This window comes from Taurulus bubalis, assembly GCF_910589615.1.
Source record: "Taurulus bubalis genome assembly, chromosome: 2".
Classification (NCBI taxonomy): Eukaryota; Metazoa; Chordata; class Actinopteri; order Perciformes; family Cottidae; genus Taurulus; species Taurulus bubalis.
This window is the reverse complement of record NC_136590.1, coordinates 45,130,792-45,155,791: the sequence shown is the minus strand read 5'-3', so window position 1 is coordinate 45,155,791 and position 25,000 is coordinate 45,130,792. Positions and strand designations below refer to the sequence as shown.

The window sequence follows — 25,000 nt, the reverse complement described above, 5'->3', positions numbered from 1 at the left end:
CAGACTCAGCCGACTCGGGTCCAGGCCCAGGGAGTAGGGGTCGGCGTAGATCCCGCGTTCGTCCCCCCGCAGCAGCACCACGCTCCTGGACCCGCCCGCCTCGTCGTCGGGCTTCACGTCCCGGCGCTCCAGGATGGCGCTGGAGGAGGTGCAGAAGGGCTGCTGGGTGTGATGGGGCTGCTGGTGGAGGAGCTGCTGCTGCTGCTGCTGCTGCTGGTGGTGCGGGGAGGAGTGGTGGGACTGGGAGTGTGGGTGCGGGTGCGGATGCGGCAGGGAGTGGGTGTGGTGGGCCGGCCCGGCGTAGGAGGAGGGTCTGCCGCCGCCGCTGTAGAGGAGGCGGGCGCGGGACGGCGAGCCCTGAGGCGAGGCCGAGGAAGATGAGTGCTGGGAAGACATGTGCGGGTTGCTGAGGCGGCGGTTGGGTGACGAGTCCTGGGGGGCGTAGACCATCTCCCTCTGTGAGGAGACAACAAGGGAGTTAGACTCCCACCCGGTCCAGGTGCCGCCTATTTAAATTTCATATAGGGCCAAATATAGGCCTCATCCCCGGCACCTGTTCCCTGAGCCGCTCCTCCCCTCCCCCTCTGCAGCTGAGCCTAACCACGGCCCCAGCCACCACAAATTGTATAAACTTTAATATCCTAAATGATTCAGACTCATTCAGGACGCCTTCTCATCAAAAGCTCATTTTGCAACACTGAGGATTTGGGTCCATTACAGTCGAGAATGTTGGCAGCAATGAATGAGAGAAAAGTGCTCCGGTTTATCTAGATAACAACGAGATAACACACACACACACACACACACACACACCTGTGAGGGCACACACCTCCACAGAGAGTGTAATTAACTGGGACAATAGAGGTGCTGATATAGACTCTGCTTAACGATGTGATTGCACGACTGATGATGTCATTAAGTCAAATTATCTCACATTTTGATGAAGATGTGTTGAAGACACATTAGACGCTCGGCAGTGTTTGAAGCCTGATCTGAGTGGATTATTGGGAATTAATCTATTTATCCATTTTGGCACCCACTTATTTTTCTATATATAAATAATATAGAATCTACAAATCTGTCTATACAGCCCAATATCACAAATGTGTCTCATGATGCGTTACGGTCTGGACAGCATGCGGCCTGTTCGGCCCAAAACAAAACCTTTAACAAGCAAAGAAACAACTTCACATGCTTTCTGATCCAAGCCGCCTATAAACCTCTGACTAAGTTGTGCAGAAGCACAGAGATAAAAATACATGTTGCAACGAGCCAGAGCAGCTGACCGTAACATGTTGCAGAGATTCATAGATTGACGGGAAAGACTCACAAATTGCCCCCTTAAGTGCGCTTTAAGTTGCACTTGACAGCATATTGACGGACTGAGTGCGGAGGGGTTATCTCTTGGCATCAATCCCAAAATGTCAGAGAGAAAGTGGAAGCAAGGCAGAGATGCTACCAGCCAGGAGTGATGCTGTAGCCAGGAGACACAAAGCAACGCTATGACGACGCTGTGACGGCTCCTGGAGACGATGCAAATTGAAAAAACAATATTTCCACACAATAACCCCGAGGTCCTCTCACAGCAAAGCTAGTGACTCCGGGGGCCATCGTCTTCCATCTCGTATCTTAGCAACAGCCTCTCTGCGCCCACCATCCTTTTTTTAAACCGAAGACAAACAGACGTTTCATTCCACCTCAACTGAGACCCTCAAGTCGAGAGTCGTCCAGCGAAGGTACTTCGCCCCGAGAGGTTCATACCGGGCCTTTTAGAGTCTCATCGCTAACCACGGACTGTCCTCCAGACCCGGGATGACTCCCGTCATGCTTCTGAGAGAATCCGGGATACTCTTTGGTTATTACTCTCTCTAACTCAAGGCTCGTTTGTTGAGGCTGTAAAACAGTTGACCTCTGAAAACATTAGCGGGCAGCTGTGCATCGTGCAGAAAAAGCAATCACACACTCACCCGGGCGTGTGAACAAAAGGCCCGCGGGGTGTTTGATTGACGACGGCGACAACAACCACAAAACAAACGTGTCAGAAATGCTTCCTCTCCGCTGCTTAGCATGCAAATTCATTTTGTAATGCACCGCATATGTCTGCCTGCTGCTGCGTATTGTATTCTATAAAAGCAGCATTCTCGCTGAAATTCCAAATTACAGCTTTCTCATTTGCATAATCACGGCGTAATTAGACGGCGACTAAACGGGAGCGCTGACGCTGCAGAACCGGCTGACATCAGGCGGCGGGTTTGTTTCGCTCCGGCTGGAACCGGATGCTTGGAGCGTCGATTATCATGCTAATCGGCCGATGCCACTTTAATGTGCCAGCAGGCCGACTGACGGATTAAGATTTAAACCTATTGTGGCTCATCAATAAGAGCTCAAGCTGCTGAACAGGAGGGCTGTCACAGGTATGGAGACGGAGGAGGATACAAAGAAGATGCTTTCACACCTGTAGCTGGGTTCCTCTAGTCCGAACCGAGGTGGAAATACAGTTCTGCTTAGTTCTGTCCCTGCACACACCGACGAGGGGATCGGATTCACTTTCATGCTTCTGATAAATATTTATGTTGTTTGATTTATGATAAAAAGCAAGTAGAGCAGCTTTTCACCCGTCGGCCATTTTGGTCTCAGTCGACTAAGATTTCTTCAGTCTATCAGATGTTTTTTTAATGCTTTTCTTCCACGCTGAATGACTTGCACGACGTATCGGCATATTTCTGGTAAGCACAAGTGGTGCTTTTGTGTATTTATTTGTGGAAAAACTCAGTTTTATAGTTCTGTTGATGAAATCAAGTAATCGATTCGTCGACAAAACCCTGAGTGTTAGTTTTTGGGTCCAGCACGGCCGTAGAAAAGGCCCACATGCTCATGAGCATGGCCTGAAGTACGCAATAAGACCACTTCATTCAGATTTCACCGACTTTACAGCCTTTGAAATCCTTCTGAAATCACCAGCTGGTGTTGAAGAAAATCATCATATGAAAAGGTAGTACATTATGGTTCCAGTCCGACTACGTTCAAAGCCGGGCAATCAGACCTGAGTTTGTTTTAACGGAAGCAAACGGGTTAAAGTCCTTCACCAGCATTTCAAAACATTGCTGCTACCACCTCAACGCTTCTGATACAACAATCGAACTGGACCAGTCTATCATCTTCTACTCTGCAGTCAGCCGGCTTTCTGCCAAGTCGGCGCCGGTGATGTGAAGGACTGGCGCCGGTCCAGGAACAGCAGTGCCGGAGTAAGAAAGGTCACATGACTCACGCTCAAAGCGAGTGGATGAGATTAATTTATGCAAACTAGTGTTTGCAAACCCATGAGGAAGTGATGCGTGGGGGAGGGGTATCGGCGTCGGGGCGAAAAGAATAACAGTTTTTGAATTACGGAGCGTTTTATTGGTGGGATGATGTGTCTGCTGTGTGCCAGAAGGAGACAATGTTTGTCTCGCTCCCTGATCTATGAGTCATGAATCAGCTGCACCGGGGATTTAATTGGCAACGAAGGAAAAGGTGACTGTGCATCACTTCAGACGTTGGTACGGATGAAAAGTCAAGAACGCTGCGAAAAAACGTTGTCACTCGCTCACACTGCAGGAGTTTTAAAGTCTGGACCGATTTTTAAATTGGGTTCACACAGATGAGGAGAATCTTAACAGATGATCCTGTCGTAAATCTCAAACATACGCACACACACACACTACAGGATTCTAAACTAATTACACATCAAAAACTACAGGGTATTAGGATTATCGCGCCAGAGGAAGCAACGCACCGCTCGTAATCTCATTGGGACGCAGATGTAAACAAAATGGACAACTTGCTCTAAAAATGCTTTGCAGAGGAAAAAGATTTAAGCAGGCAACCGAGTAAAGTCTATGCTTCATGTGTTAAAGCTGCATTTTCTCTACTGACCACCAGGGGTGACTCCTCTGGTTGTATAGAAGTCTATGCTTCATGTGTTAAAGCTGCATTTTCTCTACTGACCACCAGGGGTGACTCCTCTGGTTGTATAGAAGTCTATGCTTCATGTGTTAAAGCTGCATTCTCTCTACTGACCACCAGGGGCGACTACTCTGGTTGTATAGAAGTCTATGTTTCATGTGTTAAAGCTGAATTATATCTAATGACCACCAAAGGGCAACTCCTCTGGTTGTATAGAAGTCCATGCTTTATGTGTTAAAGCTGCATTCTCTCTACTGACAATCAGGAGGTGACTCCTCTGGTTGTATAGAAGTATATGCTTCATGTGTTAAAGCTGCATTCTCTCTCCTGACCACCAGGGGTGACTACTATGGTTGTATAGAAGTCTATGCTGCATGTGTTAAAGCTGCATTCTCTCTCCTGACCACCAGGGGTGACTCCTCTGGTCGTATAGCTCTCTATATACTCTGGTCGTAAGCTGCATTCTCTCTACTGACCATCAGGAGGCGACTCCTCTGGTTGTATAGAAGTCTATGAGAAAATGACTCTTCTTAAAACAACACATTTGCCCACACAGAGACGCCGTCTCACCCGCAGGTCTCCGTTAGCCAGGTGTGGGTGTTGGTGTCCGGGGTAGGTGCCGTAGATCGGCTCTTTGCAGTAAATCTTAATCACGCATCGGTCCTGGACGTCCCGCGGGTCCTCCAGCTCGTAGAAGACGTTACGGGTCTCGTCTTTGATCAGCAGAGCTGTGTTTGGAGACCTGGACGTCAATAATGATCAGAACACAATATCAAACACTGATAAATAGCCCACGCAAAGACAATCCCAGCAGCTATTACCCACTAATAAGTGAAGCACAGCCGAGGAGGGGGAATAGAGGATCTGTGAACTAGACGAGGCCGTAATGAGAGAATCAACTGGACGGCGTCTCACATTGAATTCATCACGAGAGTAATTTAAAGTTCAGAGTCCTGCTGACAACAGCAATGTGGATTTATGTGCATCAACAAGCAGCTTCAGAGCAGATAATCTATAATTAAACACCTTGATGAAAACACCTATTGATTTTTTTACACATTTGTTGTCCTGTGTATAAACCTGTTGGGATTATTACACACTGTAACACTAGCTTTGACCTAAAACTGAAATTCATTTTTAGTAAGGAATTGATTTTATGTTGCGGTCAGATCACAAAGGTCCTGCAGAGCTTTTCTTTTGAATGTTCCTCTTATGTCCCTTAAAAGTAACTCACTGCCTCTAAGTATCAGAATGACGAGAAATTGAATACCTTTTTAATCTTAAAGGCTTTAAATATGGAGTAATGTCAGAGGCTTAGTTTTAAGTTTGAATCATTGGCAATATTATATAATAATATTAGTTTTATTAATTTAATACATCCTTGGTGTTTATTTCATTTTATTATTTACCAATTTTCCTTGTAATTTTTTGTTTTATTGTTTTAATTGTTTTGGACAAATATGTTCCAAAAGTTATTTATCCTCACTTGAAAAATGACAAAATATGTGCAAACGTTTTTTTCTCACACAACTCAGGTATCAGTTCGACTTGAATGATTTTTGAGCTTTGACTGTAAAGATGAGATTGTCTGCATGTCCACAAAATCTCCTCCGGCTTTATTGATTAGTTTCTGCTCCTTCTGTTTACAAAAAAGTTATTATTTCGCCGAGTGTGTCTGAGGAGGAGAGCTTGATTTGATTTGATGTTTCATTGAACGTACCTGAGCATGGCCATGGTGAGCCTCTGGGGGAACATGTGCACGATGAGCGCCCTCAGCGTGTCCAGGCTGGTGAGCTCGTGGGTCAGGTGGACCCTGCGAGTCTCCTCCCCGAGCTGCAGGAACAAGACCCCTGCATTTATGGATGGGGAGGAGCAATGAGGGAGATCCACGGTGGGGTCGGGAGGGGGGGGCGGAGTCAGGGATGGAAAGTGAAGGGACAATGTTCACCTCAAAATATTAGTGTTTTTTTGCGTCAATTAAACACCCATTTTTATCTTGAACACAACACATTCAAACTGACCGACCCCTCACTCACAGCTGTGGGGGGTCGCTCTGCATTCATAGAACCCTGGTTACATACGTAACCCTCGTCTTAATGCTGCTGCTTTAAGGCTTACATCTTACTCACTACAATACTTCTATTCAAGCTTTTTCAAATTAAAACCAATGCTTTCAACAGATCTGACCGTTGATTTCCATATTTAACTGAGATGGATGCAGCCGAGGAATGCAACGAGTAGTTCAGGCGTCTTCGATAAAAAATAGATAAATAGCTACCAATGCAACAAACACTTCATAGCACAAACAAGGAGACTATATGTTCAATGCTTGCATCTGACCTGACTCTCTTACTCAATAAAGTGAAGGAATAGACGCGTGTATGGGTCTGAACTTTGATTCTTCAGCACACAGAATTACATCATTGTGATCTTTCTTGTAACTTCTGCTCAGCAACATGTTTCCTGAGGTGGCTTCACATCCTCCTCTGAGCATCAACACCTCTGACAACAAGTACAGTCCCGTGAGACGACACACAATGATCGTCCTCGCATCAGCTGGAAGCGGCGTCAACAACGAGAAAACAGCGACGATTCTCACCAGCGTGTCGAGTGAAGAGACGCTGAAGCTTATTCCATTATAAGAAGAAGAAGCTATTTTCACGCAGAAGTGGCATTGAACCAACATCAAAGATATTATAGGATATTATTACCAAAGCTTCAATATTCTGCCGGTAGTTTGAGAACAGTTCTTTTTTAGAATTGATTGCTTTTGTCCCACCTTTTCTAACTCCTGTAAACGCATCACCATCCTCCTCCTCCTCACCTGAGAGACACTTTATTAAGATGCAGATTTTGCCGTTAATCCCAGGTGACAGGTGGCTTGGCGAGATCATTTTGCCACACAGCTCCTTTTGTGTCCAACGTTCCTATCGACTGTCACACGATCGCTTGATGCCTTCAGCTCAACTCAAACAAGAGATCCTCTGGAAGGGAACGCCGCTCTAAAGTCACGGCTAACGTCTCCGGTCGAAGCATCGAACAAGATTAATAGTTCACATGCACGGACACGTCTCTTGGTGATTGGCTCTGAGCTCGGGCTTAATCAAGTTCTACTTTTCAATCAGGATCTCGGATTCAAACGACAAAAAAGATTATTGTGCTTCTTCTCAGTTGGTCAGTTGACATGTTTAAGGATTTCTTCGTCAATTAGTTATTTTTTTACGATGTTTTCAGGCTGAAGGACTTATTCCTCAAAGAAATTTATGAGCACAACTCTGGTGAACACAGCACCCCTCTCCTTCACAGCAGTGGCTTTCATCCCGCTCAGCGGGTCGAGGGTGGTTCAAAGGTTGGCCAGAGGGTGGGTCAAGGGCAGGTCGAGAGCAGGCCAAGGGTGGGTCAAGGGCGGGTTGAGGGCAGGTTGAGGGTGGGTCGAGGGTGGGTCAAGGGTGGGTCGAGAGCGGGCCAAAGGTGGGTCAAGGGCGGGTCAAAGGCGGGTCGAGGGTGGGTCTAAGGTGGGTCAAGGGGGGGTCAAGGAGGGGTCAAAGGTGGGTCAAGGGTGGGTCAATGGCGGGTCAAAGGCGGGTCAAAGGTGGGTCAAGGGCGGGTCAAAGGCGGGTCGAGGGTGGGTCTAAGGTGGGTCAAGGGGGGGTCAAGGAGGGGTCAAAGGTGGGTCAAGGGTGGGTCAATGGCGGGTCAAAGGCGGGTCAAAGGTGGGTCAAGGGCGGGTCAAAGGTGGGTCGAGGGTGGGTCAAGGGCGGGTCAAAGGCGGGTCAAAGGTGGGTCAAGGGGGGATCAAGGGTGGGTCAAGGGCGGGTCAAGGGTGGGTCAAAGGTGGGTCAAGGGTGGGACAAGAGCGGGTCAAAGGTGGGTCAAGGGCGGGTTAAGAGCGGGTCAAAGGTGGGTCAAGGGTGGGACAAGAGCGGGTCAAAGGTGGGTCGAGGGTGGGTCAAGGGCGGGTCAAAGGCGGGTCGAGGGTGGGTCAAGGGCGGGTCAAAGGCGGGTCAAAGGTGGGTCAAGGGGGGATCAAGGGTGGGTCAAGGGCGGGTCAAGGGCGGGTCAAAGGTGGGTCAAGGGTGGGACAAGAGCGGGTCAAAGGTGGGTCAAAGGCGGGTTAAGAGCGAGTCAAGGGCGGCGGCACGGTGTGGGAGGAGTTTTAGGGGCATAGATTATATTACTATTATTATATTGTCTTAAAAGGTACAGAGGAAAAGTTCAAACTAATTACTGTAATAACTAGCTCAGAAGTTTATTTAATGAGGGTATATTGTTTTCTCTATGTTAATGATTCTGAGAAAGTAGGAGGAGTTTAAGTGACCGATCTTGTCCCCGGCAGCTGAAGTAACAGAGTATTTACTTAAAGGCGGCAGTCTGACCTGGCGCCCGCAGCTTGGCCTGGCTGGACGAGCGGGCCAGCGGCAGGCTCTGGCGGAGCCGGTTCATCCGGTTGAAGCCGACGGGCATATCGGGCTCCGACATGGTCCCCAGATTCTCAGCCGACGCGAAGGAAACCCTGCTGGCCTGGTCGGCGAGAGCCGGCTGTGTCGGGCTGAGTCGCGTCGCGCGGGGGGTTCGAGTCTGCAAGACACGGGTAAGAAGTTAGAAGAGGGGGAGGGGCACAAAAACAGGTAGGAGGCAAAGAGATGAAGACAGAGGATGAGGATCTTATTGGGCTGTGACGGTCATAAATGAGTTAAGATGAGAAACTGTACAGAAGCAGACAAAATGGCCGCCTTGAAACAAAACTGTGTCTGCAAAAGACAAAATAAGCAGTTTAGCTGCAGAGGAAGCAGCTTTTACGTCGACCAACAACAAAGAGGAGGCTGCAGATCAGATTAGAGCTCTTCAGATATTCGGCCCAGACAAGTCTAGCTGCATTAATAATGACGGACAGAAACTATTGAACGACGCTTCAATCACATTATTGGAAGCGGAGCGAGCAGGTGTGCAGTCGGCGAGTGAAAAGTCTCCAAAAGACAAAATAAATGAACGTTGTTCTGCAGACAAAGAGCCGAGCAAACAGGACGCATTGTGAGGCATGCAGACTTAAAACCAGACTACCAGCAATATTTCACCTGTCCAACCCGGGACCGCTGGGGGCCCGAATACTGAGAAGGGCCCGAATACTGTGAAGGCAGTATTTGGGCCCTTCCAGCAGCGAGCAGGAGCCGACGACGACATGTTTTTCCGGCCCACAGAATACGGTAATGAGCTCCCACAGTGCGACCGCCTCACGCATCCGTGTGTGTGTGTGTGTGTGTGTGTGTGTGTGTGCAAACATTGAGTGGAAATCGTGTCAAAAGACGGATGAAGGATGAAATGCACATGCATGCACACATGTAACGCCTTGCCCCACGTGATCTCCCCGGGCTTTCTTCTTCTATATGAAGTGTTTTTGGAGAGCCGAGCACATGCAACGCCGACAGCAGCCGGACAGATTATGTGTGCCGCTCTCGTATGTTTGGAGGTTTACGGTCTCAGAGTTTCGCTGCACGCCGGCTGCCTGCGAGACTCGAGAGGAGGGAACCAACGGGGGAATTATAAAGTTTGTGTTTCATGAAGTGTGCATAGAAAGAGAGCAGAGAGAGGTGAGGGAGGAAGAGGAGAACAACAAACAGAAGAGAGGGACATTTTCTCTTGAATTTGCTGCAGAGGAACCTTTCTTCAGGTGGAAAGAAAGAAAGCACGCTCGGCTAACGCTGGTGTTTTTTATTTCCCACAGTAATAGTCAATAACAGCTAAACAGGACATCTCAGTGGACCCCCCCCCACCCCTCTCAGAAGACTCTGTTGTCATGTTTAAGTGGTTTCGGTTGCAGAGATAAGTTATGATGGAGGATGAGAATCGGGTGCTTGACAACCCTCCGGACTTTCCCCAGAGACTCGGTTTTTATTGGCCTCTCCTGGTTTCCTCCCGGCGTCACAACACTCATCTATTTCCCCAGATTTATGGCACCTGTTCACACCTTTTATTCCTTTTTGTTATCACAACCTGTTTCTGGCTCTAAATGTTCCAACCGTACAACAATACAGCTTCAACCAATGGGAGAGATCTGATCAGTGAAGTCTAAGTTTCACGTGTTAAAGCTGCATTCTCTCTCCTGACCACCAGGGGGCGACTCCTCTGGTTGTATAGAAGTATATGCGTCATGTGTTAAAGCTGCATTCTCTCTCCTGACCACCAGGGGGCGACTCCTCTGGTTGTATAGAAGTATATGCGTCATGTGTTAAAGCTGCATTCTCTCTCCTGACCACCAGGGGGCAACTCCTCTGTTTGTATAGAAGTCTATGCGTCATGTGTTAAAGCTGCATTCTCTCTCCTGACCACCAGGGGGCGACTCCTCTGGTTGTATAGAAGTCTATGCTTCATGTGTTAAAGTGGCATTCTCTCTCCTGACCACCAGGGGGGTACTCCTCTGTTTGTATAGAAGTCTATGCTTCATGTGTTAAAGTGGCATTCTCTCTCCTGACCACCAGGGGGGTACTCCTCTGTTTGTTTAGAAGTCTATGCTTCATGTGTTAAAGTGGCATTCTCTCTCCTGACCACCAGGGGGCTACTCCTCTGGTTGTATAGAAGTATATGCGTCATGTGTTAAAGCTGCATTCTCTCTCCTGACCACCAGGGGGCGACTCCTCTGGTTGTATAGAAGTATATGCGTCATGTGTTAAAGCTGCATTCTCTCTCCTGACCACCAGGGGGCGACTCCTCTGGTTGTATAGAAGTATATGCGTCATGTGTTAAAGCTGCATTCTCTCTCCTGACCACCATGGGGCGACTCCTCTGGTTGTATAGAAGTCTATATAAATGACTCTACTTCTCTCTTGATTTATTCCTCAGTAAGAGGAGCTTAATTCACTCGTTGCACCTTCCTGTCTGACTGGGATCAAGAACTAAACTGTCTAGTTTCCATTAATGAGCTTTTAAGTCGACAACGTTCTCAAGTGTATTTTAACCTGCGTTGTCGTTTCCTGCTTTTCAAAAACACGCCTGACGAGGTCACAGCATTGTGACGCCGAACCCAATCGCAACATCGCACTGAAATAAGTGCTACGTTTAAAAAAAAGATTGAATCGGAGAGCTCCATGTTTTATGTTAAGAGCTTCTCCTCTCCTCCATAACCACGAGGAGCATTAACAAACAGCTGCTTCACGCCGTGTCCCGACACAAACGCAGTGAACGACCTTGAGCCGACATCGCTGCTCACAATCGCTCCTGATTGGTCGTGAGTACGTTCTCTGCTTTACTGCCAGGAGAGCTTCTCTTTATTGTTGAAGCATCTGGCTGAGCTGCATGACTGAGCGACTCTAGAATCACTCGTCACCTGCGACTGTCACTGAAATGTCTTTTAAACGCGTTTCTAATCGCCACTTCATCATTATTCAAACTGCAAAACGTTCATTCACTAATAAGGAAAGTGAGTGCTAGAGACACATTTTCAACCGGCTGAGTCCAAGTCTTCTCGTCCGTCTGTGGACGTAATTTAGCATTGAGAATTTTGACTTTTCGTGAGAACTCTTCTTGGATTCTAGAACAGAAGTCTGTGTGAGAGCGTGAAGCCTCAGTGACGTGTGCAAAGCGTGTTCAGCCCAGCGTGACATCTTGTATTCGGCATCACACTGGAGCTCCAGCTGCTCATATCCGATAGCTTGAAAGCAAATGTGAACCAGAAAACAGATTTGCGCATTGATTTACTTGACCGGTTGTGTTTCTGTTCATCCAGTGAGTCGACAAAATTAAATTAGTTTCCTCAGGTGTTCCTGAGGCATCGAGCACGGAGAACATGTTTCCTCCTCTGCTGTCCATCACAAGTTCATACGAGCCCACAGACACAAAGTCTTCAACAGAAGGAACCGATCAGCTGCAGCTCTGATGACACCATCTGTGCTACCAGGGTTAGTCATGACACACTCCAGAGGAGACGTTTAATACTTTGCTCCGTCAGGTGCAGTTGACCCTTACCTCCACTCCCAACATAAGAGAGCCTGCTGGTTAGCCGTTAGCCTGCTGGTTCAGCTGTTAGCCTGCTGGTTAGCCGTTAGCACTTCATTAGCTCCTCCATCCTGATGTAATAACTCTTTATGAAGGGTCATGAGCTCTTTCTATTGCTGCTAAACCTGCTCATCCTCTGCAGACTGTGAGCCTGGCAGGTTGGAGACAGATTCTCCCACCAGCTAGCACTCAGGGTGCTGATTGATGGGGCAGCTGTGCACAGCTGTAACCCCCCCCCTCACACTTTCACGGGCATTACTGCTGTGGACCGAGACATTCCTTTCCAGTGAGACTGATAAGCGAGAGCTTCTGAATCCATAACGGTCAACAGGCACCGTGTGAGTGAGACCCGTCGACCATGACGGGTTAGCAGAGGGCGAGGCCCTGGACCCTGAGGGGAGACACGCGGGCCTGAATGTTGTTGTTGTTTTGTGTGTCTCAGTAGTCGTTATGCATCTTTTTGTGGGTCTCTTTGCAGTCGTTTTGTGTCTCTTTCTAGTCATTTTGTGTCTCTTCCTGGTTGGTTCTCTTTGACTGGCATTTTGCAGTTGAGGGCCAGGGAGGCCCCTGGTACTTTGTGCCCTTGATACTTCAGGCCCTTGATACTTTGTGCCCTTGATACTTCAGGCCCTTGATACTTTGTGCCCTTGATACTTTGTGCCCTTGATACTTCAGGCCCTTGATACTTTGTGCCCCTGATACTTTGTGCCCCTGATACTTTGTGCCCCTGATACTTTGTGCCCCTGATACTTTGTGCCCCTGATACTTTGTGCCCTAGATACTTTGGGCCCCTGGTACTTTGTGCCCTTGATACCTAGGGCCCAGGAGGTTTTTGTTCAGTAAAGTGAAACAGCAACATGACACGTTCACTTCCTCCTCGGTCCGGGTCCATGTCCCTCAGAGCAGCTGAAGGTGAACTGTTGTTTAGAGTTAGCCAACCTCTGGTTCACTTCCCTGCTCGGGGACGCCGTGCTGATCTCGGGTCTCATCGGAGGTGTTATAGACTTTGTGCGATGATTGGAGTCCGGGTTCGACCTTGACGTCTCCAGACAGGTCGTGTGTCGCCTCCTGACTTTAACTGTGTATCAAATAAACAGCCGTCTGCAGAGGGAGAGCAAGTAAAGGTAGCAATACTACTGTGTACAAATACTCTGTTACAAGTGAACCGGCCGGATCGAAAAGCATGTTTACTTCAAACTATCGGCATTATTGTCAGATTTAAATCTGTCCCACGGTCCTTGAACACATTATGTGTTCTGTCAGAAAAAGCGACCAAAACGAAGCTTAAATTTGTGATATTTCATCAAAGGATTTAAATAAACGCCCCAAAATGTAAAATAAACCGTTTTAAGTAACCAGATCCTGTAGAAAAACCTAAAATTGTGCGCTCCTCTCTTGGAAGAGAGCAACGATAACGGCTTCAGTGGCTTTGCTTCTTCTCTCTGTTTCTACAACCTCACTTCTAAACATCCGAACCGTCCCTTTAAAGCAAACACATTAAGCTGTTTTCCACCCGAGTCTGCAGTTTAACGCGGCGTTCACTCCCCTTTCGTCTCCCCATCACTTCAGATATTATTACACGGGAGAGATAATCGTCTTTCACGTATAAGTCTGGTGGGAACTTCTCATCCCGTTATTGCTCTCCAGCAGCTTTAATAACGCGCCGTCTGCCGAGCCAACCTCGCCGTCTTGGCAGATGGCGGTGAAGTGTCAATAAGTGATTCTGGCCACGTGCCTTTTCGGCGCGGCGCCCGTCGGGGGGGAGGGGGGGGGGGGGGGGCGCTGCAGCGGACTCCGTAAGCCTTTTAGCGGCGGAAACAACACTCCCGCTATTCTCCCGGTCAGATTGGGGAATAGCGATTTTCCAGCGAGCGTCGTATCGGCAGCGAGGCAGCAGCGGGCCGACAAAAGGTCGGAGCTGAGCTCCTCGCCGGGACGCGGGCGGCGAGGGACGCCGCGCTAAAAAGGAAAAACCCGCCGGTCTCGTTCTGCACAGACGGGCGGCTCGGGAAGCTTCAGCTCCCCGACGGGACAAAGCCTTAACAAGTTTGTTTTCGCTGGATGTTTGCAGACGACTCTGAGTGTTTTCTCCCGTCTTGTTCAGGGATCACGTTGGAGAGTCGTGAAGAGCTGTGACGCCAAAATATGAAGCAAAGAGAGACGAAAGACTACTGTGTCCTTTCAAATTGATAGGGAAACATTCTACTTGGCTGGGCCTCCACTGTCGTGGAAAAAATTGTAATTTAAAGGTAAAGGACGGAGATATTCTGGGTTCTTATGTTGCAAAAAGACCAGAACCAGAACGTGGTCCGTCTCTCTTTCGGGCTTCAGTAAAGGGCGGCTGTGGCTCAGTGGTAAGCAGGTCCGTCTTTCAATCAGAGGATCGCTGGTTCGAGCCCCGGCTCCGCTAGTCCACGTCGATGCGTCCTTGAGCAACACGTGTTGCTGTGTCTACGCTGTATCACAAGAAAAATGTAAGCGTCAGCTCAATGTAAAGGAACACGGTGGTTCATTTCTAAATGAAATGCATCAATCTAGAGCACTTTGAAATCAGATAAAGAATCTATTTTTATTCATAAACATATTGGCTGTATAGATATGAACGGTGATGACGCAGCAAAGAAATGTCACACGCACAAAAACAAGACATGGTCCGTGTTTTTAGACGGGTCGGGAGGGTTGCTGAATCATAATATCGTCTATATATATATAAACATATATATATATATATATATATATGTATATATATATATATATATATGGCTTCAGAAGAACGACTGCAGCCTAAAACACTTGGGCGTAATAACATGTGCACAACAGCTGCAGCGCATCACCATTTACATTATTCTAGCACATAAAGCGAGGCGGATCTGGTAATATAAATGGTAATGAGCTATTTGCGTGTGGTATAATAGAAGGCTGGGGATGATACTTCTTTTAGATGAACTGTTTCCTCGTCTTCGTCTTCGTCTCCGCGGCTCGGCTCTAACCAGCTGAAGAAAAATGAGCTGTGAGATGATTCCAGCAGAAACGAAGTCGGTTTCTGGCTGGAGACGCTTCAATGGGATCCGTTCCTCCAGAGCAAAGCGGAGCGCTAATATTTGTACAAGTGAAGCTGTGTGCAGCGAGAAGGAGAGAATTTTGCAGCTCTGCTCGTGTGTGTGTGTGTGTGTGTGTGTGTGTGCCGGCGGTCTGAATCCGTGTTCAGGAACATGCGTGTGGGTCCACCCAATGCAACATTGTCAATGTATGACGGGCTCCTTGCAGTGGGAGTATCTGTGTTTGGTGTGTGTGTGTGTGTGTGTGTGTGTGTGTGTGTGTGTGTGTGTGTGTGTGTGTGTGTGTGTGTGTGTGTGTGTGTACTTAGTGAGCTGGCAAACCACTGAAACATCAAAGGGGACCAGTGGGGGACTGTTAAACACACACACACACACACACACACACACACACACGTACACACACACACACACACACACTGCTGCAGGGGCTTGTGTTGCATCGAGGAGGACACGCCCCCGACTCCCCCGGAGGAGAGGGGGAGCGATTAACCAATCCTGAGCGAGCTGCCGGGGGGAGATTGGAGAAGAGAGACGATGCGTTTGTCGAGCAGACGAGAAGAACGACACACACACACACACACACACACACACACACACAGAAAGGTTATGAGAAGGATGACGGTTACATACGGAATATATATTATGGATAGAAAGACGATCACATCCCCGGTTATGTATCAGCTGGTACGACCAACAGTATCGTGACGTCCATCCATCAATCTGTTATCATGAAGCCCACAGCTCTTCTGGGCAAGGCCCGCCCCCGATCAGCATTCGAGCGCTAGGATTGGCCGGCCGCCCCCGCGCTGACCTGATTGGTTCAGGCGCCCAATGGGCTTGAGCCTGATGACAGGAGATCAATGCCTGAAGCGTTTGATTGATTTCCATCGCTGGGACTTGGTTTTTGGTTCGTTGCTCAAAACTCACAAGATGCAACAGAAATTTGTCACAAATACACAGTTCATCAAACAGCGGGTCACTAAAGTTAGGAAACTTTGTTGGGGACTATTTTCAGCCGCGGAATAATACGCATTTTGCTTTAGAAAACTATTCATAAAGAAAGGTTTGTGTGCTTTTATGTGTATTTAATGTTAATTCAATAGAAACGTATTAGTGTTGTGTTATCGGACGTTTTACACAAACGTCATTATTATTTTTACTTTAGTACTTTTATTTCGGTGGTTCTTTAAATGCTTGTTTGCACTTTTATGCATAAACTACCGTGTGAGTGTGTGTGTGTGTGTGTGTGTGTGTGTGTGTGTGTGTGTGTGTGTGTGTGTGTGTGTATTGCAGCTCAACGGCTCAGAGGGAGAAGCCACAGACTTTGATAGGTTCAATACTTCATTGTTGTTTTGCTGTTTGCGTGGGATTTATGGACAATAACAAAAAATACAGATTATCAGCTTTTTACACTCTTACTCTATATTTATATTTCATTTCATTCAGAAGCAGCTGCGTCTCCATTGTTCCGTTTGGGAAGACTTTATATTTGCCGGATCAGCGAATACAATATGCCGTTCAGAATATGGAGTCGTTTCATGGTTAAAGTGCTCCGGTGAGCGTATGAATATAAGATAATATACTAATATAATATATAATATAATATAATACGGATAGATCTCCCGCCGGCTGCAGGGAAGTGAGGGTCAAAGTGTTCATCAGCGTGATGCATTCAGGTGAGTCAGCTCATGAAGGAAGGAAGTCAAAATGAGGAGGATTTGAGGTCGCACACATTTTGCTTTCCACTTAAAAAGTTGACTTTAGATGTTTTCTAATTGACCTCTCATGACCTCCCAGTGCGGAGGGCTTTCATAGTTATACCCTAGCAACGTTGATCACTTTTCTTTTGAGACTTCTCCCTCAGTGAAGGTGAACACGTCTTTCTAGAAACATCAGCAATCATAGTGTGAATTCTTGCATTAGAAAAGCTGCTTGGAAACGGCAAAATTCAATAAAACTCCATTGGTTTTCACCTTCAATTAAAAAGAGTTGCAGAGTAAATTCTGACGTCACACATGACTGATCAGCTGTTTCTGCAGTCAGGGTCTTCTTGGATGTTCCAATAACGTGTGAGAACAAACATGGCCGACACAGCTGACATTTAATCTTGCACAATTGAAACAAATTCCTGAAGACCCCCTTTTTTTGGGGAATCGTAGAAATGTTACAGATTACAGCCGGGAAAAGCCAACAGCGCCAACTACTGGCCAAACTAAACTGTAGCAGAGAAACCAGTCTGACGGGAATGTATTACCGTAAAAGTCGGGTTACAAGCCGCTTCTACGTTCGGTGGGTGTCCCCGCTGTAGCAAGCTAGCGCTGCTGCTAGCTCCCTGCTGCTGCTAGCTCCCTGCTGCTGCTACTGCCCGCGTCCCCTCTGCACGCGTCAGGTGTCGAGCCGGGGAGCTAGCGGGAGCTGGCGGAGCGCTAGCTGGAGCGCTAGCTGGAGCGCTAGCTGGCTAAAGCGGGGAGCTAGCAGGGACACCGACCGGAGGTAGTAGCGGCTTGTAACTTTTGCGGTAAATGGAAATATAAACATAATACTTGACAGTTAAATGGAAACATGTCTCGTGCTTCCTCAAAATATATTGCCAATCATTTCTGTGGGGACTATTTTCTTCGGTAGACACTGGGCGTATTAATCCAAACCTTGGTCTGATTCTGGTGGCGTGTCAGAACTTCATTATTATCATGATAATGTACTTTTAGAATCAGTATCGGCTCATTGCCATGCGTGGTTTCACATACAAACAATTTGGCTTGATGATTCCTGCGATACAATAAACACAAACGTATCGGACATAATTCAAGAAGGAAGATTAACAATGAAATACGATGAAGAATCTGATTAAAACCAGCTTAAGTGTAATGTTATTAAATGTGTGTAAGTGTCCTAATCATCTTCCTCTCAATGAATGAGCACTTTTCTTTTCCTGTGGTTTGTAGTGGCAGAGTTCATGACTTCACACTAAACACGGCCGGTGTGAACTCACTCTATAATTTATCTTTGCATTAACATTTCCACGTGGTGGGAGTCGGGTTTCCCAGTTCGGGAACTCGAAACAAGTTTGAAGTGCTTCAGACTATCAGCAGCGAGAGCGTGACGCTAACGGCTCCACTTTCACATCTACTTCTGCATTTTAACATTTCACACCATTTACATCCCAACCTTGCCAGAGCTCGGGCAAAAAATAAATGAAAAATGACTCCGGCTGAAAGTGAGGTTTCATTTTGATGGCGTGGGCACATTTTCTGAGGCAACGGAGAGGTTTAAAAAAAGAAGTAAAAAACAGCGTGGGCTTAAGTGTGTCTCCTGACGACGACTAATCCCGTCTCTCATATTTTCTGTCACCAGGTAAACTCTTTAATTCAGTGCAGATTACGCGTCCGCAGCCGTCTCCGGTTCTCCATTCGGTTCTGCTCAGACGTTCTCCTGCTGCTCATAAACAGCCGGGTGTAACTGACCCGAAGGCCGTGAAGCACTCAAACCTGCAAGTGAGGCTCATTAAGTGTAATTTCACACCTCCAGTAAGCTGCGCTTGAATTGTGATAAATAAATTAAAAGGCGCGAATCGATGATGACGTCATCAATGTGGAGCTCATTTTATGGCAACCTATCTCATAGTTGTTGAAGATGGTTTAGTTAAACTCATGGTGGCGCTAGAGGACACATCAGAGGATCACCAGAAGTCATCCTCTGGGGACCACGAATGTCTGGCCAATGTTTCATGCCAATCAATGGAGTAGATTTGGAGATATTTCACAGGATTAGTGAGAACTTTGACCTGCTGGTAGCGCTAAAGGCCCAAAGTCTTAGACTTCCTCTCACAGGGACCACGGATATCTGTTTGATGGAAATCTATCCAATGAAACGGAAAGAACGACTGTGCTGCATGGCCAAAAACCTGCCAGACTGAAGCTGAAAATCTCCATTTTGTTTCAATCCACTCAGTCCGACATCCTGTTCATGTTAATATCAAGAAAAACAACAACCAATCAGTAGAGACGGGATTCTGTCAGATCATCTGGAAACTGCGCTGGTGATTTCTACGAGCAGTTATGTCAATCAAAGAAATATGCCGATTTAACAGTTACTATCATAGACTGTATAGAAGTGGACGTGGTCACCGTGAGTCCCCCAGTGGTTTTGTGCACTGCGGCCGGCAGTCGCCAATTTGTTTTTTTGCAACCAGAAGTGGCAAAAGAGGGCGGAGCTAAGTACAACCAAACACACAAAAACAATGTTACAATTAACTTTCATGAACTAAAGTTCAGAACACGGACAACTCCCAGACTGGACCACGTCGTGGTGTTGACTGTCAATCACCTTGTAGCCCCGCCCCTAAAGCAAGTACGTTTGACTCTAAATGACAACTAGAGATTGAGACATAAACTCATGTTTACAATGTTTACTGAGGGAATACATCAAGAGAAGTAGAGTCATTTATATAGACTTCTATACAACCAGAGGAGTCACCTCCTTGTGGTCAGTGGAAAGAATGCAGCTTGAACACATGAAGCATAGACTTCTATACAACCACATGAGTGGCCCCCTGGTGGTCAGGAGAGAGAATGCAGCTTTAACACATGAAGCATATACTTCTATACAACCAGAGGAGTCGCCCCCTGGTGGTCAGGAGAGAATGCAGCTTTAACACATGAAGCATAGACTTCTATACAACCAGAGGAGTCGCCCCCTGGTTGTCAGGAGAGAATGCAGCTTTAACACACTTTCGCCTATTCATAATCCAGCCTACGATGCTCTGATTGTCTTTGTGTTTGGGGAACAATAAGCAAGGAGGTGAGAATGTTTGGAAGCAGAAATCTGAGCTTCAACCAGCTCTTTTTCCACAAACCGTACTTCACACAGAAGGATCTTACGCGCAGGTCTCAATTCAAAAGCCACCAATCCATTTACATTTCAAGTAAAGAATTCTGTTCACTTGCAGAGACAGAAAAAACGTCCCAGCATGCAGTGCAAGAGAGAGTCAAACACAAAAGTGTGCGCCGACATGTGAGCGACACTGAATGCGGCGGAGAAAAGGCAAGCAGGCATGCAAAGACACAATGAGAAGTTATCCTATTAAGAGACAAATCCACACAGAGGGACAGATTTACACTGAAACACAAACACACCACATTGGCACTGACCTTGAAGCTCCAGTAGTTTGGTTGTTGCTAAGAGGGGCAGAGAAGGGACAGGGAGAGGACAGGAGGAAAAAGGAGCGAGTGTGAGACATTTTCTTATGTGTTAAGCTGCAAAACACCAACACTACAAAACACTGAAGGCTGGGTGGAGCCAGAGGAAATGCTTTGTCACTCAGCTCCAACGTGAAGACGTGCACGAGACGCCACAAACTGTGACTAATAACGGCTAAACGCTGCGTTGTTTCTGTGCAGCGAGTGCGGTACGCCCCAAAAAAAATCATCTCCACCACTTTGCTGAAAAAGGAGCACAAATTGTAGTGAAGCAAACCAATAAATTGGCTTTTTCTTTTTCTTTTTTCTTCATACATTAGGGCTTGGTGAGAAAATGATGGGCTAATTATTGTGATGATAGCCAGATTAACTTGCGTTGTCCTTCACTGCCATCATAATAGGACTTTAATTGCTTGTAATTGCTTCCCAGCAATTAATCAAATGTTTACAGTGACTTCACACACACTAATGATGCAGCTCCTAAATTCTTCCCTTCGCTCTGGAGGTGCAGTGCTGGCTGGCGTGGACCCAGAAGCAGGATTAAAGCGATGCACACACTGGATTAAGAGGCTGCCATTTTCAATTTATCTGGTTGGAGGCCGACATGCAGGTCAACGTCCTCCTGATTGTTTTAGACACAGCGGCATTTAGCTGATGCATGATAATTATTATTATTATTATTATTATTATTATTATGCATCCACTAAATGAGAGTTTCTGTTCTTTTTGTGTAATGGCTGAAGAAAATATGAGTTTCTGTCAATATGTGCAGTGACTCATCACTTTTGTGTTACTTAAGAACGTTAGCCACCAGGACTCTATTAGCCGACCCCGACACCGCTGGTGTGGGGGGCTAATTAGTTAGCTTGCTAGCTTGTCCATCTCCAGAGGTGGCTAGTAAGCTTGCTAGTCTCTGGAGCTCCCACCTGCTCTACATTGCAGCGAGTTTTTTGATGTCAAGCTCATTTTCTGTCGCCAGCGTGGCATGAAAACGTGGTGAAATTAGCAGGTTAGCTAGCCAACTAGCCAGCCGCCGAATTAGTAACATTTAACCACTTCATGCTTCATCCACACGCTCTCATCACGGCGTAGGAAATCCCTTCGCTAACAGCAAACAAGTGTTCAGATCATTTTATGTAACCAGTGTTACATGAAAGTATGGCGGAATTTCCCAAGCTAGCTAAGTACTAAGTACCATGCTACACTGGTTGCTAAACATAAGCTCAACAGCAGGCCATCGCTTCATCTCTCTAACAGTTTAGCCTGTTAGCAACATTTGTATGTTGCTAACAGGCTCTTCTATTACAGATATATCTCTCTAATAGTTTAGCCTGATAGCAACATTTCTCTTCATCTCTCTCATAGTTTAGCTTGATAGCAACATTTCTCTTCATCTCTCTAATAGTTTAGCCTGATAGCAACATTTCTCTTCATCTCTCTAATAGTTTAGCCTGATAGCAACATTTCTCTTCATCTCTCTCATAGTTTAGCCTGTTAGGAACATTTAAAGGTAATAAAGGATCAAACAATGAAGCAGCATGATGTTGCAGTGGAGGAAACAGCAGCATCTTTGTGTTTTGGCCGTCGGGAGAAAGGTCTCCAACTACTTTGATTGTCGGTCACGATTTCAGAAGCTCAACTCCATAATTACAAAGAAACACTGACTCATCACGGAATAATTCAAGGTCTCAGTTCTTCACCACATTTGTATGACGAAACTCTCGATGTTTACTCGAGCGGAACCACCTTTCCAAACATATTCACAGTGGATTGTGTTAAATATTTAATATATAATAGTGTCATGAACGACCCCTGTGCAAAACCCCTGTACTGCACCAGTAAATTATACATATTCATAGTTTAAATACACGTTGGTAAACATGTAAAACAGATGTCAACAACAAACGATTTGCAAACATTTCGCTTCATTCAAATACAAGTAACTTCAATGTGACTTCAAATTAAAGCACAGACGAGTGATTTTGTCTAAATTTCATCACATATGGTGTGAAAAAAAGGAATTCCCTGAGTAATTATTCTCCTGTGTAGGTGGAACTTAATTCATGTTTGAGCAGCTGTTCTGGGAGCCGCCTGGCTCCCCAAATATTGTCTCTCAGCGGCAACTTTTGAAATCCATCTCACTTCATTTTGAAAATAGAGTTGAAGGATATAAAAAAAAGAGGGTTTGTGAAAGAAAGAGCGAGCGACAGGCCCGTGGGCCGCTGTGACCCAGATTCAGAGCTCCGTGTGGTTTGTGGGCTTCAGTCCACGGCCGCTGACCAAAACAGACAAATCTACCTGATCAGACGCCGCCGAGCTTATTTAACCAAATATTTACAGTCTACGCAGTCAGATGCTTCTTCCTGAACATCATGTTTTATTTAGCCTTTCTGACGTTAGATACCTGTTTTTGAGACTTTAAGCTGCATCATTTCATTTCGTATCTAAGGATGCCATGGAGCACGTGCAGTAAGTAGATCAGCTGCTGGATACAAATAAACACAAAAATGGAAAATACTCGCTTTTTATAAATGTATTTCCAGGGCGTTAATTGTGAAAGGGGTAAAGTTTGCCGTCTTGATTCATAAATAAAGACTCAACTCAACCCGTTCTGAAATTTGTGATTTGCGCTGCTAAAGCTGACAACTTTGTTGTGAACATTCGGTCACTTTTTGCCGCTTTTTACTCGACAAAAATGTGAGTGATGTACGAAAAAAAACTCCAAGGGCCGGAAGTCGTTGTCTGAGATCACTTGTAAATATTTTCAAAAGGTCAAAGGTCAACGGCCTCCATGTTTTTCTGATCTAGTCTGTGGCTGCAGTCGAATAGTCAAAACATTTCCTCCTCACGTCTATTCCTGACCACTTCTCCTTGACCTCTGTAAAAACATCACAGGGTCAAGGAAAGATGGGAAGGAGAGTTAATGAGGAGTTAGGAATGTCAGTGGCGTCTGTCTGCAGCGGTGAAACTACAATGTTCAGAAGATGGACTACAAAACAGATCATCTTAAATACTTTGTCCGTATTCTTACAGTGTTTCATGCAGACGATCGTTCAGTTTCTAAAACATAAAATACGTTCTCACACTATCAACGTCTCATATCCCTTTGTGTTGTTATGGTTTGTATGAAGATTGTAATCTGATCATAAGAATATGCAGAAAATAGTTCATGGAACACTTTATTTACATGATCTACGGCCGATTGGTGCGTCACTTTAAATGTTGCCGCCGCAAGGAATTGTGGGGCGGAATTATCTTCTTTCCTTTCGTAAAGGAAGGACCAGTGTTTCCTAAGCTAAAGGAGCTAAGTAAGGAAGCATTGAAGCTCCTTTCCTTCGCGTTTAGAGAATTCAAACGGCTCTTATCATGGCGGACACTCAGTTAGAACTTCCTCACCAAAAAGGACTATTCGACCGCAGCCTGTCTCTTCAACCTAAAACCTTTTCCACGTGAAATGAGAATCAGAATGTAAATATATTTTCACAAATTAAATTCGGATAAGAAATGCTGAATAAGCATTCAGCCTCAAAAAAGTCTACCACTAGACCACATTTATTAAAAAACGTCGTAACATAGAACCACCGAGCTGCTTTAACAATTATATTCAGCAGAACTTCAACTCAGGCTTTTGTTTTGCTTCTTTTCTGTCCTTTAAAAATCATTTGACTTATTTAATAAAGACAATACGATAACAATACTTTTAAGTTCTCAGGAATATTCTGCACATTAAATCTGCTGAATAAAAAACACAAAGAAACGGTGGCATTCTGTAAAGTAACTGAAAATGAACTGGTGGAGAAGAATGACAAGTTATTGATATTTGGTTCATTAATAAATTAATAAATAAACGTGTGCAGAATAAATAGGAAAAAATAAAATAAAGTATTTGTTTCACCGGAATTCAGACGAACCGGACTGAAGGCAACAAATCCTCATAAACGTGTTCTGTTTTACAATAATACACACAGTACACACACAGTACACACAGTACACACACAGTACACACACAGTACACAAAGTACACACACAGTACACACACAGTACACACAGTACACACAGGGGCCAAGAGGACAGGGTCTTCAATGAGGCCCTTAAACTGACCTCAGGCCAGTTTAAGGCCATAAACTCTGCTGGTGACAGCAACACGTTTCAACGTCAGCGTTCTTATCGTCAACGCTTCAAACTGAGACGGAGAAAAGACAAGTTCCATTAAGTTGAACTGGATCCAATGGAGTAAAAGAGTGTTTGTAATGGACTACACGCGTCGTCATGTCTGCAGGACTTCGTGAACACAGAAGAGCAACAAGAAACATCGCATGCGGTCAGAACCGAACTCCTGGTCTCCGGTTTGATTCTCCAACAATTTACTTTCTGCTTTCATGCGCCCAAAACATGAATTATGCACCCTACAGTCTGCACCCTGGAGCCCTGCACCCTACAGTCTGCACCCTGGAGCCCTGCACCCTACAGTCTGCACCCTGGAGCCCTACAGTCTGCACCCTGGAGCCCTGCACCCTACAGTCTGCACCCTGGAGCCCTACAGTCTGCACCCTACAGTCTGCACCCTACAGTCTGCACCCTGGAGCCCTACAGTCTGCACCCTACAGTCTGCACCCTGGAGCCCTGCACCCTACAGTCTGCACCCTGGAGCCCTACAGTCTGCACCCTACAGTCTGCACCCTGGAGCCCTACAGTCTGCACCCTACAGTCTGCACCCTACAGTCTGCACCCTGGAGCCCTGCACCCTACAGTCTGCACCCTGGAGCCCTACAGTCTGCACCCTACAGTCTGCACCCTGGAGCCCTGCAC

General features: G+C 46.3%; 1 protein-coding gene across 1 annotated transcript in view; it reads right to left on the bottom strand.

Annotated features, from left to right (window-relative positions):
* srcin1b (SRC kinase signaling inhibitor 1b) overlaps positions 1-25,000 on the bottom strand; it is a gene marked incomplete at both ends in the record, with an annotated part of 78,215 nt that overhangs the window by 20,400 nt on the left and 32,815 nt on the right. Inside the window, 5 exons of the mRNA XM_079237062.1 lie at positions 1-456; positions 4,516-4,687; positions 5,666-5,795; positions 8,322-8,523; positions 20,144-20,170. The exon at positions 1-456 is cut by the window's left edge and continues 518 nt beyond it. Of these exons, the coding sequence (XP_079093188.1) occupies positions 1-456; positions 4,516-4,687; positions 5,666-5,795; positions 8,322-8,523; positions 20,144-20,170 (987 nt within the window). The remainder of the gene's footprint in view (positions 457-4,515; positions 4,688-5,665; positions 5,796-8,321; positions 8,524-20,143; positions 20,171-25,000) is intronic.